Genomic DNA, 15,206 nt, shown 5'->3' with positions numbered 1-15,206 from the left:
GGTGCTAGCAACTGGGTTTAGGCCAAAGTATGGTAGTAAACAGATTTAGCAATTGGAAGACTTAAAAAACAAAGAGCCTGAAGGTTCAAACAGCACTAAAACACTGCAACAAATACATCCTAATCAAGACAGCTTGCCAACTTAATCTGTTTTAAAAATGGCAGGAAGTTGCAATTCAGTTCCATCAAGTTCTCTCTTCAACATGTATAATACACATTTCCACCATTACTTTATACCTCTAGTTCATGGAAGGAACCTGAGGAATTCCAGATTAGATGAACTGCTGTAGTGATTTCCCTTTACCACTGGCCAAGGCCTGCTGGAGCTGATGGAAACTGAATATCAACATTTGGAGTGCCTCAGATCCCCCAGTCCTTGGAAATAACTGGAAAGATGCAGGAGCCATAATTACTAGAGCAAGTTGTTTGATTATGTTAAAAATAATTATGGAACTTTTTTTTGGGGGGGGGGGAATTAAGATTACAACTACAAGGCCTGAGGGAAACACCATCCACCCAATGCAGTATGAGATTTTTAAAAAGTTCATCGTAACCATTCTTAACAAGGGCAGAATTGTTTTCTGCAAACCATATGAATAATCAAGTGTACATTTTGGAATCCAGTTTCTGAACACCTGAAATTGGACTAAAAGGAACAAAATATGTTAATTCTGAATTTATCTATTTTAGCTTTCTACATTTAAAAAAAAAACGGAATTATGCAAACAGAATACACACCCTTTTGGATACCTTTCGTTTATTGCTTGATAACTAAGACATTGAAAATGCATCAGCCATGTCAGCTACAGGCTTATGTTCTATCCACAAAAGAGTGTCCACTGAATTTCATCATCTTGGAAACAGTACTTTCATTCAAAGAGGTTTAAGAATTCCCAGTTTATCTCCAAGCTTTCACTGATGGACAGTCAAGGTTACAACAGCAAGGCCTTTAACTTAGTCTTCAAAAAACAAAACAAACTGCAGCATAACTATATGCATATTTACTTGGAAGGAGGTCACATTGTAACTAATGGGGCTTACCCCCAGGTAACCATACACAGCACTGCAACCTTAGCAATCTTCTTCCTTCTCTTGGCTCTCCAGGTCAGTTAAGAATGGACACAGTAAGACCACTGCTCTATGCTTACCCTTTGCTGTAATTATTTTTATCCTAGATTAGTTGGTAATTAACTTAATGTAACCTTTCAAAGAGTATATGGTATATCTGCCTGCACAATTACTAACTCCAATAATTCTCCTGTATAATTGACTCTGATTCTATGAGTGTAGCAATACTAATTCTTTCTCTTTATTAAAAAAAAATTCCCATCAAAGATCTTAATACCATACTTTTCCAACAAAGTAGCAGGACAGTAGTAGAAAGAACATGACCCACCCACACTTTCTACTTGTTATATTGTCTGTATTTTATACTGTTAAGCAGAAGCTCTGTTATAGATATTCAGCACCTTATTTCTAGTCAGTGGGAATTAGAAATCAAAGCGTTTTTCTTTATTACATGCTCCTTATGTTTTGTGGAACCAGAGAATAATCATTCAAGAAGACTGGGAATGCTGCTCTAGTACAGTCAGATTTGATTTATTGCTGTGATAACTCTGTCCGAGTCTGTATGTGGGAGATCTGTAAAACTGGCAGGAGGAGCTGGAAGGCATCTTGTATATAAGAGGCGCTGTTTGAAGCCTATAAATGAGAACAGAAGATAGTTATGCTGGAGCTTCCCTTTGCATACAGAGTACCTAGTAATCCTAGAAGTTGTCATTTCTTTAGCATTTGGTCACTACTCTTGAAACTGATCATCTGAAGAGACTAATGTGGAATCATATAGCAAGTAAAGGATGAGTCTAGGCCTCAGCAGGAAACCACATACCACAGTCAATGAAATCTGTGCTAACTTAACCATCACCCTTCTGTTTCTGAGCAAGCTGTTCACTTACTTTCAACTTTCCCCCTGTAATCTATGGAAATTAGAAAAGAATCTTGGATGAAATCTGATTTTTACTTTTAACCTAGGCTAATATTTTATAGGATAATTTAATACAGTCTCAATGTGTAGCTACAAAGATGTTTTTCAATGTTAGATCCTCCATGCTTTATCCAATCAATACAAGATAGAACACAAACTTTTAGAAATGATATTTCAGACATAGATTTGCCATTATATAATATGATCCACACTTTGTAGTCTCAAAACAAAAACCACATCAAATTAATACTTCAGCGTGTAATTCCCTCTTCATTCTCATTCATCATCCAGGCACCTCATACAAAGTCACAACTACTAAACAGCTACATTTGTACATATATTACAACTCACCTCCAAAAACACTCCAGTGATTAAAGGGTTAAGGATATCTGTCTTCTCTTCCATCTGTAAAAAAACCCAGATATTATTTTAGATTGCATTTAAAAATTGAGCACACACTCAAAAAATCTTAAATGGAATTTGACCTCCAATCCTAAAAGTGATTCAATAACAGACTCACTGGTTTCGAGCAGTTCCAAATCCATCTTATAGCATTTAAACATGGAACTCTGAAGAAGAATTCCATGGCAAAGAGTGTACTGTACACACTCTGCAATCAGAAACTCAGCTGAGATTTTAAAAGCAATAAAAAAACAATAAAAAACAATAATAGCACATGTAACACCAAGAGAGGGTAAGCATGAGCCACGTCTATTGAAAAGGATAGTAGAAAAAAGGAAAAGGAGGTTCATAATATGCAATCTGTTCGATCTTCCAAAGGAAGAAAGGAAAGAAAAAAAAAAAAAAAGCCAAGGAAGTACTTCTAGCATAGGAATGCACATCCTTGTAGCTCAGGGCCACCACCAGACCAGACACTCCCCAAATTTATTTACTGTATTTACTTATTTATTTCTATTCTGCCTTTTTCCCAATATAGGGACTCAAGATGGCCCCCAAAGCTGAGAGGACCTCCTTCTGCTTTCCACACAGATGACCTAAATAGCTGGGCTGCAGTGGAGAAGTACTGAATTCTAAAATCTCTTGATTTCCTGGGTGGGTGCTGGAGATAATACCCAGGAATTCAAGCTCCATAATTGTGGCCTATATGCCCCTACTGACTCAAGATCCGACCCCTGTTGCTAAGAAGGCTGTACACCCTGCTCTACTGAGTACAGCTTAAAAAGCCTAAATGTTTTAAATAGTTCCCATTAATTTTGTTGAATAGCAACTTCAAAAAGAATGACCACTTCAGCTCTTTTTTTTTAAAACAGAAAGCCTCAGAAAGGGAAAAGTAAAAAATGAGATTTAAATCTAAGATTCTGTTCAGCATCTTTACTAGAGTAACCATGCTGGCTATACTCATGGTGAAATAGCAGCAGACATTAAAAGCTACAGGTACAGTGGATGAAAAAGAGAGGGAGGAGATTCCTTGCAGTCATCATCAGAAGCAGAAAGCAGCTGATTTCAAGCAGCCTGTTTCTCCAGTGCCAGTCCTCTGGGGACACAGTGCCCTTGAAGCCTACAGTGCTCTGACAACACTGGCTTGAAAAATCACCTGTCCATTTTGCAAGCCAACTTCTCCAGACTACTTTTAGCCTAAAGGGCTCTAAAACTGGCATTGTAGAAGTTGTTTGGAAGTGAAGCCTTCTCCCAACAATGAATCTGTCTTTTTTGGCTGCTGCACAACGCAGGTAAAAATTCACTACATTTGTATACCAAGTAGAATTTAAAATGCCACCTTTTCTTATCATGCGTTCCCAGTTGCATTATTCTACTTTCACACAGTAACCCTTCAGCCTTGACATCTTACCCCTGCAGCTGTTAAACATGTAGCAAAGTCCTTGGAAAGAGATGACAGTTCTTTACACAGAACAATGGTCATTCTAGAAGAGAACAAACAGCATGTAGTAAAAAACAAACAAAAAAAACCTTACAGGGGTGGAGTTTCCTATTTTTATTTAATGCTTTTCAATAAACAGCCACAAAAAACCTATTATTATCATCACCATATTTTGATTTCTGTAACTTGTTTTTGTCAGAAAAAAAAATAAAAGTAACTGTCACCTGAAAGCTTATAACTCTGTAAATCAAGGATAGGAATTGTACTTCAGGGCTGGGAAACTGCAGTACTGAAGTGTAGCTTCATAGTAACATCAGATGTGGCAACTGGGCAGTCCTTCAGAGGTTACTGGACTGTAACTCCCAGCATTCTTTACCATTGGCTATGCTGGATAGGGTTGTGGGGACTTTCAGTGATATTTGGAGAGCTGTATGATTCACATCCCTGAAGTAGGACCTGGAGACACGAGGCTAGTTGCCCCCTCCCCCAACTCACAGCACTAAAAGGAGCTCTGGTGGCACAGTGGTCAAATGCAGGTACTGCAGCCACACACAGCCACAAGGTTGTGAGTCCAATCCTGCAGGGTTCCAGGATCCACTCAGCCTTCCATCCTTTCGTAGGTCGGTAAGATGAGTACCCAGCTTGTTGGGGGCAATAGTCTTACACATTGGGAGTGCTAGTTCACTGATAAGCGGTATAGAAATATACTTGCTATTGCTAAAAGCCACAGCTTACCAAAGCTCTATAACAGTGGTTCCCAAGCTGGTCCATCAGATAGATGGCTTGGACTTCAACTCCCAGAATCCCTAGCCAATTCGATCAACAGTCAGGAATTCTGGGAGCAAAGTCCAAGATATCTGCAGACCAAAGTTTGGGAATCAGTGCTCTACAGAGTTAGGATTTGAGACTGTAGCTCCTAGACAAATTAAAACTTCAGCAGGCAAGCTGCAGTTTTCTAGGAATTCTAGTCCCTACTGTAACATTTCCAAATTTTGTAGGCAACTACCTGGTACTAACTTGCCATTACGTCCTAGCCTAAAGTAAACAGAGAGTAAATGTACTACTTCAGCTACATGTATTTAGATTCAACTACAGTAGAGAGAATGGGAACCATATAGCTCTCCAGATGGTGTTGGACTAGAGCTTTCAACATTCCTGACCATTGGCTATGCTGGATGGGACAGCTGAGACTTGCATTCCAACAACATCTGGAGAGTTGCATAATTCCCATTCCTCAAGCGGGATATGGAAAACCAATTTCTGTCACCCACTCACAACACGTTTGACAAATAAAAACCTGATAACAATATGAGTTCACCACCATGATCCACCCAACAGGTAATCTAAAATAGTTTGGTTTGGACTATATGTTAGAAGATCAAAGTGGCCAGGAATCAAACCGCCTTTACTGTGAAGAGAAGAGGAATATCTTTAATGATCTGTATATACTGTGCCTGGGATCACACCTCTATCTGCTTTAAGGCATCAGCCTGGAAGTCATTTTCAGATTTCCCACAATCCGCTATTTTGGGTGGTAAGAGACATAAGACTGTGGCATCAACACAACAGACAGTCCCTGTAAAGAACCAAGTGGATCTCCTGGAATCACAAGCAAAGAAGCCCCATTTACCATGGGAATGGGGGATTTAGCCTTACCCATAGGAAATATTAGTAGTCTTATAAAAAGATGGGCAAATCTCACAAGACACTCCTGTACAATATATATTAACTGATACTAGTGAGAAGCTGAGAAGGAGACCACTTAGGAAATTTCTGGAAATCAAGAGTTGGAGGAAGAGAAGGAACCAGGAATTTATTAACTTCTTCCCTTCTTTTCCTAGGGAAGGGAAAGCCAGATGGGCCAAAGGGAAAGCCAGCAGCAGTGTCATTGTCCTGTCCCTCTTTGCACTGGTAGCAGCAGCCAGAAATCAAATGCAGTGTGAAATGTATCTCACACAATCAAAGGTGTCTCTTCAAAATCCCACCTATGCAGCATTTGTAGTTGTGCGCACACCAGTACTTTCACATTTTTTCTATTTAGAAACTCTTCCCATATCAAACCTTACCCAGCTGCCACAGAACCTCTGCACACTGCAGAAAGTACTGGAAGCTTTTTGAAGACGTGGATAGGTAACCTTTTTTTCCTGCAGAGGCCCACATTTACTCATATGAAATTTACTGGAGACAGTCTATTGGCAGTGCCTTCACCCCATCCCAATATTTTGTACAGTCTGAACAGACATGGCTGTACTTCACTGAGTGAAAGATGAGAATGACTTATCCATGACTGAGCATCACATATGGTTTGGCCTAGAATGTCTCTTGTTTATTCCAGAATTGTTAAGAGAAATTGTAGGGTTACATAGGACACAATTTACAATTTGAATCATGCATGGTAGAGCAGGCAGGAATCATCAGTCTTACTGTGAAAGGGCTTTGGCTCGGACTACAGCTAGCACTTCTTCTTTCTGACCATGAAGAAACAATGCAGCCGTTTTGTGGAACACTTCAATAGAATAGGCTGTCAATTCTGCCAGGCTTCTTATTGCAAATGTGTGAATATTCTGCAGAGTTTGAAAAAAATGTGAGTGTACAGGCTCAAAATTTTTTACATTAGCTGTATATCCAATTTTATCCCAAGGATTTCATGCACAGATTATAACTGCAAGGACAAAACAATGTGTTGTCATATCTCTGCACAGATTATGTAAGGATATCCACAGTTAGACTGTATTTCCAACATTCTTTTGGTTAATTTTATTACCTCAACTGATTTTTTATCCCCTTGGTTAGCATCCCCGGAGTCCACGTGCTGGTCTCCTTCATCCTGTTTTTCTTCTTTTGCAGTTTGCACTCCAAGGCTTTTAATCAATTCACATGCAGAGTTCCTTGCCTGTTTAAGAGGAAGCAGAGACACCAGTATACCACTGTATGGAGAATTATCTCATTTATATTGCACACAGAAGACATTAAAGTATACTTGGTGTAAACTATCACTGCCTTCTATTTGATAAGGAGAGAGTCAAAGGCCTGCTGAATTTCACAATAAAGTTAATCTCTTTGTACAAATAACTATCTTCCTCTAGATATTTAAGCCAGAGCTGAAATCCACACCTGAAAGAGGGAACTGTGTCCCCTTGGGATCAGTGGTCATGTTAGGAAATAAAATTACGTGAGGAAAGGGGTGGTGTCTTGAGCTCTATTCTTATGATTCCAGCCCTCAGAAATCAAACTCTGCTTATATGTGCATTTTCCAGTTATGGGATCTGTTTCTTGCTTATGCCAGTGGGGGAATAAAACACTTGGAACTACCTTAACCATGTGAGACCTTCAACAAAATATTGCTGCATATAGTGCACCCTGTACAGAGCCCCAGCTACTCCATTCCTGTTTCCCTCACCTGGTTTACTATTCTTCTCCATCCCTCCTAATCAGTGAATGTTCTGTGCCTATTAAGCATGATACTTTGAGGTGTCTCCAACTTCCACACTCATGATTTCGACTCCCACCTCCCAAATACGTTTGGTACTCATGCAAGTCTGGTTGTGTCTCTTATATGAGAGGCTGATGTAATTCATAAGAGACACAGCCTGAACACTGTAAACAGGAAATGAAATGCTAGGGAATAACATATTTGAATTGATTAGAGGCAAGCTGATGGATTGGGGTTTCAGCGTGAAGCTGTTGTGACTGTGGTGCTATTTGGATCTGAACTTTGTATTAATGATCTTTTTAATCAATATTTTATTGTAAGTTTTACATTTTATTGTATGCCACCTTGAGAGTGTACTTGTGACTAATAAATATTTATTTTGAGTGTGCACACACAGACATGCTTTGAATACATGCCTTAGAACAGGACAAGTGATGACACTCAATTAAAAATGTTTAAAAGTATTATTTTTTAACACTAAACATGATAAGCATTGTAAATAAGAGCAGGCTTCCAAGAGGCATTTCCACCCCCCTTTTAGGTTACAGTGCCACTCAGTGGTTCTACAAATTATTGCAAGAGAGCATGGAAACATGGATGATATATTAGGTTCAAACAGAGGAAACCACTTCTACTGGAAGAATGTACAGTGGAGCCTCCGCATACGCTGCCTTTTTATAGGCGGCTTTGAGCATAGGCGCTCAAAGCCGCCGGCGCGCACGGGGCGGCGCATCCCATTCAATTGAATGGGCACGCGCACCCGTTGCACCTCACGCGCCGCCGCGCATGAGCCCCATTGTAAACAATGGGGCTCGAGCATAGGTGGATTTTTTTATACACGGAGGGATCCGGAACGGATCCCCCGCGTATAATAAGGTTCCACTGTACTTAATCTATCTACCAGAGATGGCATGCTTTTTAGGTTTTGGTATATAGAACCTATGATGTGATCAACCAGTAAACCAAGAAATGAAATGCAGGACCTACAGGCTATGGCCTATTGAAACAGCATAATGTAACTGATAAGGCTGCTAATGCTGGGGCATATAAAGGGTTAAGAGGAGGAAGATTCAAAGTATCTATCTTCCAACTTTCTCTTACTGTCCTCATAACCCTTTGCAAGGAGAGGATGCCATCTCCACTTTGTAACAACACCACAGATAATCCCAACAGTTGAGAAATGTTAAAAACTCACTTGGGTCAGTTTGGTTGGCTTTGTGGAGACATGTAGTTGGGAAAAGAGATCTGTTATTTCTTTTGTGAAGTCTTCCACATCTGAAAGCAACAGGAGACAGACTCTGAATGCTATATCTAGTCATAAAATCCGGGTAGTTAACGGCAGTTTGTGAGATGATGCACCTTGCTGTCCTGCTACAGACATTCTGGAAGGTATAGTACGACCAAGAGACCAAATCGGTCACCAGTAGTGTCTGTCTGTTCACACTATGCCATGTGAGGAAGATGCATCCTGTGAGTAAGCCACTCCTATATGGCCTAACAAACTGAAAAGATAATTCACTAGTAATACAAAAAAAGTCAACACTTTAAAAGATACTTACAGTATTTAAATAGCTTTGTATATGCTTCAGCTCTCATGTCTGAAAAGCACTATCATCCTACAGTGGCATTGGCAGCATAGCATACCAAGAAAGCATCTAAAGCTAGAGGCTGCAACATAATGTCAGTTCATATCTTGCCTACAATTCTATGAAGAGTTGATTGTGTCTGTAACTTTTGGCTGATTCCTGCATGACATATTAGTACAGGCAGTTCATATTAATACACATACTAGTACATGGACAGAATCCAATAAGTTGCTCTAAGCATGTTGAAGGACTTTTCCTGTTGCTGAAACGGCAGCTTTTCTTGGTCTCAGAAACAACTTTCCTTATAGCACAGCAGAACCCTAACCCAAGTCCATGAAGAAGGTGTTCAAAAGCTTCACAGTTACAGCAAGGGCAGATGGGAACTGGAATATAAGCAATATCTAGTGGCCACATATTCCTTACCCATCTTATTTTCTAACTTCAACTCTACCATTGTTGTTGCTGAGTGCCTTCAAGTTATTTTCAACTTATGGTGGCCCTTAGGCAAACCTATCATGGGGCTTTCTTGGCAGAATTTGTTCAGAGGTGTTTTTTTTTTCTTTGCCCTCCTCTGAAGCTGAAAGAGTGTGACTTGCCCAAGGTCATCCAGTGGGTTTCCATGGCTGTACAGTGATCTGAATCCTGGTCTCCAGAAGCACAGTCCAACACTCAAATCCCTACATCATGCTGGCTCTTAATGGCAGGCTCTCTTTACATGCATTTCTTAGAATTTCTAAGAATCTTCCTGTTATGATAGATCAAACTCTCCTGTGGAATTATCCAGAACTTCTCCTGCACAGGTCAATGGGATTCTTCACATTGTCACTGCACAGCACCATTCACTGAAAGTAAGGGTCACAGTCACCCATGTACTAGAGAATCAGGCAGTGTCCAACTACAGAAGTACAAACAACAAAACCAGACATAACTTATAGGATCCAAAACAATGTACCCTATATACTCAAAAATAAGTCAATCTTGTGTATAAGTTGAGACCAACTTTTGAAGCCAAAATTATGGGTATTGATATGACCCATGGATAAGTCAAGGGTCAGACTTCAGGAGGCAGCCCAGCTGGGGACAGGCTGCAGGGTGATTAGTCACCCTTCCTAGCCTCTCCCCAGCTGGGTTTTCCCCCACAGAGGGAGACCAGCTGGGGAGAGGTTGCAGGGTGATCGGTTACCCTTCCCAGCCTCTCCCTAGCTGGGCTGTCCCTTGCAGAGGCAGCCCGGCTGGGGAATAGCTCGGGTCAAGTACCGTACTGACCCATGTATAGGTCAACCCAGGTTTTTTGGATCAATCGTTTGACCTAAATTTCTTGACTTGTGCATGAGTATATGTGGTAGTTGTTAAACTGGATCAGGAACATCTGGGCTCAATGGGTCACGCATGAGCCAATCACTCTCACTGAAGTCAATGTACTTTGTAGGGTTGTTCTATATGGGGGGGAAAACCCCACAAGTATTCTACCCTCAGCTTCTTGGAAGAAGGGCAGATCACAAATATAATAAATGAGACATATGAATTCTAGTGATTGTTATCCATGCATTTATGGCCTCATCATCTTTCTAACCTGAAAAGAGTTAGAATTCCACAGAATACTCAATTAATCTCCAATGCTGTCCCATATTTCATGCAGATTCCAAAGAATAAACCACTATTAGAGATGGAATAATGGGTGGATGGACTCATATGTCTCTTACAATCAGTCTTTTGTCCTTCATGTGCAGCTACAGTAACTGCAGTGCAAATCACAGAATAAATTAGTTTGCCATTCGGTTATTTTAAATGTCTGTTTTTACTTTGAAAGCTAGAATTCTCACAGTTACCTCTCTTTTCTTCCTCTTCATCATCACAAAATTCTGCTAAGGAAAATGCTTCTTTGAGCTGTTCCAACTCTGCCTTTAAAGTGTTTAACTCCTCTCCAGACAGCGAGCTTATAACTGACTTTACCTGATTGAAGGAAAGAAAGCCACAGAGAGAATTATAAACCCAGGAGTTTGTATTTGATGTGAAAAGTAAAGGTGGAAACACTAATGACAGGCTGCCTAACAAAAGCAATCTTCTTTTTTTAAAGATGAACATAGTGTTTGCAGATACTCTCTTTTCTCCATCAGGGAATAAGAACATCAAACTTGTCATACTTCACAATTCCATTGATATTTTTTTAACTGCTAACAATTGCCTAGTGAGTCTGAACAACAAAGATTGAGAAACCTCTTATTTCAGACAGAGTACACTACACAAAGGGGAAAGAAACAGCAGGGGAGGGCAGGAGGCCATTTTCCTTGCTTCTACTGGTTTTCATTTAATTGATGCTTGTGAAGAATCTTTAAAAAAGACTCATTCTTCAGAGTTTATATAGACACCTATTTTTATTACTCAATAATAAAAAAAGCAAAAGGGAAATTGCTAAAGGCCATTACCTTTGATTCACTCTCTCTGGAAAGCATCTCTAAGGCTTCCAAATGAGAAAGACCCTGAAACTCATCAAAGAATAGCCCATAATGGGCTTTCTTCTCTGTAGCCATGGAAACCTCAGTGGATGTCCATTGTTCTTCTTTCTCTTTTGCCTCTCGCAATATCTACAAAGGGGGGGGGGGGGGAAGAAGCATTAGATCTGATGAAGAAAAAAAAGATGGTCAAAGGAAAAGGTTTGTGCCTGAAATATTTTGTATCCTGCTACAGAACAACAGTTGGTTTTAGACTAAACAGTTGTAACTGAGCAAATCCAGGAAGAAACCACTCTCAATTGTTGTATGGGATCACAGAACCAGTACCTGAGAAAGTGTAGAATTTCTGTTCATCAGGCCTTTTGTTTTCTTAAATCCAGGGTCACCTTCAGCAATCACATCCATAGTCTTCTTCCCAATGAATTCTAATGCATCCAGACCTCCAGTAATAACTGTCTTCCCCTAGAAAATAGATTTGCCCAAATTTTAAAAAGACAGGGAAATTCAGACTTCATCTTGAAGAAAGCATAAGCATACTACAGAAATGTAAATATAAGATGATAGCTCATCAATCCAAGCATTCAAAGTACAGCACAGACACAGAGAGTAAGATATTAGTAAATATTACAAGAAAGTGGATTGTTTTTCATCTGGTAACAAGACCAAGAATGTAATTATATGCGGTAAGATTTAAACAATCTGCTGCTAAGAATTAGTTATTTGCTATATTGCTTTTACACACAAAGATCCAAGTCAATCTAATGGTTTCTAGTAAGTATGGGATAAGCAAAAAATATTTTTCCCAAACAACAGAGAAACAAAAAATCAGCCATACTGGCAAAGATGAGTTCTCTAGCTCAGACATTTATCTCAGTTGGGGAAAAGCTCCCAAAAAGCAAATGTGAGTTACTTTGATGGTTTGCACGTACAGTAACTGTAGGAAATATGTTGCTAATGTTTACAAGGATTTTTAACACTTATTTAATCCAAGCTTGAATTTGATTTATTGTACTCCAATTTTATTTTTCTTATTTGTGATTTGTTTTTAACTTTGATGTATTGTTACGTACTTTTTAAACTTTTTTTTAATGTTTAATTTTATAGTTGGAAGGGAGGGTTGGGTCGGGGTTTTGTGGGGCTTGTTGTTTTTATTGTTGTATATTGTATTTTCTTTGTTGTTACCCGCCTTGATCCTCAATCGGAGGAGGCGGGATATAAATAAATATTTATTATTATTATTATTATTATTATTATTATTATTATTATTATTATTATTATTTATACCTGGTATTTATATTTCATTTAAATGATTTCTGTGCTAAATATTGTTCACGGGATTGGATGAACTTCATGGAGGGTTTTATATCCCAAAATGGACTAAATATGTTCCACGACTACTGAACTGAATGTGGGTATATATCACTAACAATCAGAATGCATATTTTCGCTCTCCCTAGGCCATTTTGTTAGGCATTTAGGGGCAAAAAAAATCCAATAACTTTTTCAGTGGCGTGTACTGTGGGTGTCCAGTATAGTCCTCTAACCTCCAACCAATGTCCTCACTCCTGTTCTAGAGATACCACTTAGGAGAACCAACAGATAAGTTATTAATGGTTATAAATACAGTAGTATACAATACTTATTTACAGGACTATTTAATGAAGCATCACTGAAAAGCTTTAGAATAAAAGAGCAGACTGTGTAGCAATCAAAATAAGACAAATCAGTAGTAATATAATCAGTGGTCATACTCACTGTGCTCTGAACTGCAGCAGAGATGGTAGAAAGCATTCCAAGTGCACCACTAACAGGCATCAGACCGTCAGTCTCTCCTTTATTACTGCTTTCTTCAGAATGCTGGCTTTCTGAAAGGGAGAAAACAGAATGTGCATTATGAACTACAGTCCTCCAACCAAACTCTCTGTAGTATAAACACAAATTGGATAACTACAGTATACTTTTGCACGGTCCCACTTCATGATTTCCTATTTCAAACATGCCCAAAGGCCATTTAGGTACACAGCAAATAGCAAGGACACATAACTGATAGAGGAATTCTTTAGATTTTAGACAATGTACATTATTTGAAGCATATACAATAAATTAGCAGAGGTGCACATGCTCATATGGATTGGGTTCAATCACCATTTGTGGATTAGGACTAACACCAATGATCCCAATACAAGGAGACTGTCCTGGTCCTAAACCAATGTCTGTCATCAGTAATGGACTAGATGGGTGGAAACAAATTGAAACTTAATCCAGACAAAACAGAAGTGCTCCTGGATCAGTCGGAAGGCATATGAGGGAACATGGATTCAGTCTGTGTTAGATGGGAGGTACACTCTCCTGGAAGACACAGGTTTGTAATTTGGGTGTGCTCCTGGATTCAGTTTTGAACCCAGAGGCTCAGGTTTCTGCAATGGCCAGGAGTGCTTTTGCACATTTAAAGCTTGTGCACCAACTGCATCCATTCCTTGAGATGCTGGATCTGGCCACACTGGTACATGCTTTAGTTACATCCCATTTGGACTACAGTAACATGATCTATGTGGGGTTGCCTTTGGGGAGTGTTCAGAAACTTCAACTGGTCCAAACAGCTGCAGCCAAACTGTTACTTAGGGCAAGTAAAGAGTCCCCACAATGTCCCTGTGGCTCTGAGATCATCAGAAGAGGCCCAGCTCTCAATTTCACCACCACTGCAAACACCTCCCTGTTGTCCTTCAGTTAGCAGGCTAAAAGCTTTTTATTCAAATAGGCTTTTAAAACATAAAGTTTTTAAAGAATGGCCACTGCTCTAATTGCACTGTTCTTATCGACTTTTATCTTTTCTAATTGCATTTTATTATTTTAATGTGTGGTGTGTTTTAATACTATAATAGTTTAATTCTATTTTAATGTTCTCTTTTTGTATGTTCTTTTAAATTGTGAGCCACTTTGAGTCCCAATTTTCGGGGGGGGGGGGGAAACAGGATATAAATTACTACTACTACTACTACTGCATATGGCAGAGGCATCAGGCAAGCAGAGGGCTTCTCACAATGCAGCAAAATACTGCAGCAAAACCTCAGGCCAGCTTGTGAGTATCCCACAATGGCCAAATGTACTGTTGATATTACCATAGCTCTGAGTTAAACACAGTACCAAATAGAGTTCAGCACCCATGCTCTTGTTCACCTCAAGGCCACTGTGGGAGAAGGGATGATAAAATGCAGAGTAGATACACCACCATACTCCAAAGCTTTGATCCACTAATCATCTCTGAAACACTCATGGAGTTTGTTGACAAACTATGTGAATAGTATGGCTAGTACTTTTCATTCCTCTGGGAGGGCTGTGTGTACAATTTTTAGATACAAGGTGAAGGGGATAGCAGCCATACTTATAAAAAAGTCACACTCTGCAGAGACAAGAATGACAGTATTTTCTGAAAATGTACAACCAATTCCCTCACACAAATAGTAAAAGCACTGACTTACTACTGCCCTTTACAACAATACAGGTAAAAAACTTTAAACTTTTTTATTATTTCTAATAAAAACTTACCTTCCACAGCATCTTTGGCTTCAGATTGTAATTCAGTAGAGCTTGGGATCCCAAGAGAAGTCTCTGCTTTTTCAATGACATTTGAGATTCCATAACCTGAAGAGTACACAGGATATTACTTTAATCCAGGGGTCGGCAACCTCCGGCTCGCGGGCCAGATGCGGCCCGCGGAGGCCTTTTGGCCGGCCCCTGCGCAGTCCTGCTGCTGATTGCCGCCCTGCTTCCTCGCCGCTCCGGGAGCAATTTTTTTTCAAAATGGTGGCCGAAGTCTCGCGTGACCTTTACTGTCGCGGGGCATGATGGGAAAGGTCACACAAGACTTCACAGCCATTTTGAAAAACAAAATGGCGGCAGGCCTCTAGGAG

General features: G+C 39.7%; 1 protein-coding gene across 1 annotated transcript; it reads right to left on the bottom strand.

Annotated features, from left to right (window-relative positions):
- Nucleotides 1-739: 739 nt before the first annotated feature.
- FAM114A2 (family with sequence similarity 114 member A2) lies at nt 740-14,968 on the bottom strand. Its single transcript, XM_042450328.1, has 11 exons — nt 14,842-14,968; nt 13,051-13,160; nt 11,623-11,757; nt 11,269-11,427; nt 10,672-10,795; nt 8,452-8,531; nt 6,588-6,716; nt 6,248-6,387; nt 3,794-3,866; nt 2,335-2,388; nt 740-1,700 (listed from the first exon to the last, which is right to left on the bottom strand). The coding sequence occupies exons 2-11, from the start codon at nt 13,108-13,110 to the stop codon at nt 1,599-1,601; spliced, it is 1,056 nt and encodes a 351-aa protein (XP_042306262.1). The 5' UTR covers nt 13,111-13,160; nt 14,842-14,968; the 3' UTR covers nt 740-1,598.
- Between the last annotated feature and the right edge of the window lie 238 nt (nt 14,969-15,206).

The sequence above is a fragment of the Sceloporus undulatus genome, chromosome 2 (genome assembly GCF_019175285.1).
Source record: "Sceloporus undulatus isolate JIND9_A2432 ecotype Alabama chromosome 2, SceUnd_v1.1, whole genome shotgun sequence".
Classification (NCBI taxonomy): domain Eukaryota; kingdom Metazoa; phylum Chordata; class Lepidosauria; order Squamata; family Phrynosomatidae; genus Sceloporus; species Sceloporus undulatus.
The sequence above is the reverse complement of the archived record's forward strand: the minus strand, read 5'-3'. Positions and strand labels throughout refer to the sequence as shown.

Bases quoted from the DNA above. Each gene is read 5' to 3' on its own strand.
- FAM114A2 (XM_042450328.1), bottom strand. From the start codon at position 13,110: ATGCCTGTTAGTGGTGCACTTGGAATGCTTTCTACCATCTCTGCTGCA. The intron at 6,717-8,451 runs GTGAGTTTTTAA...CCTCTTAAACAG, and splicing joins AGCCAACCAAACTGACCCAA to GCAAGGAACTCTGCATGTGA. The intron at 1,701-2,334 runs GTGAGTTGTAAT...TCTCATTTATAG, and splicing joins TCACTGGAGTGTTTTTGGAG to GCTTCAAACAGCGCCTCTTA.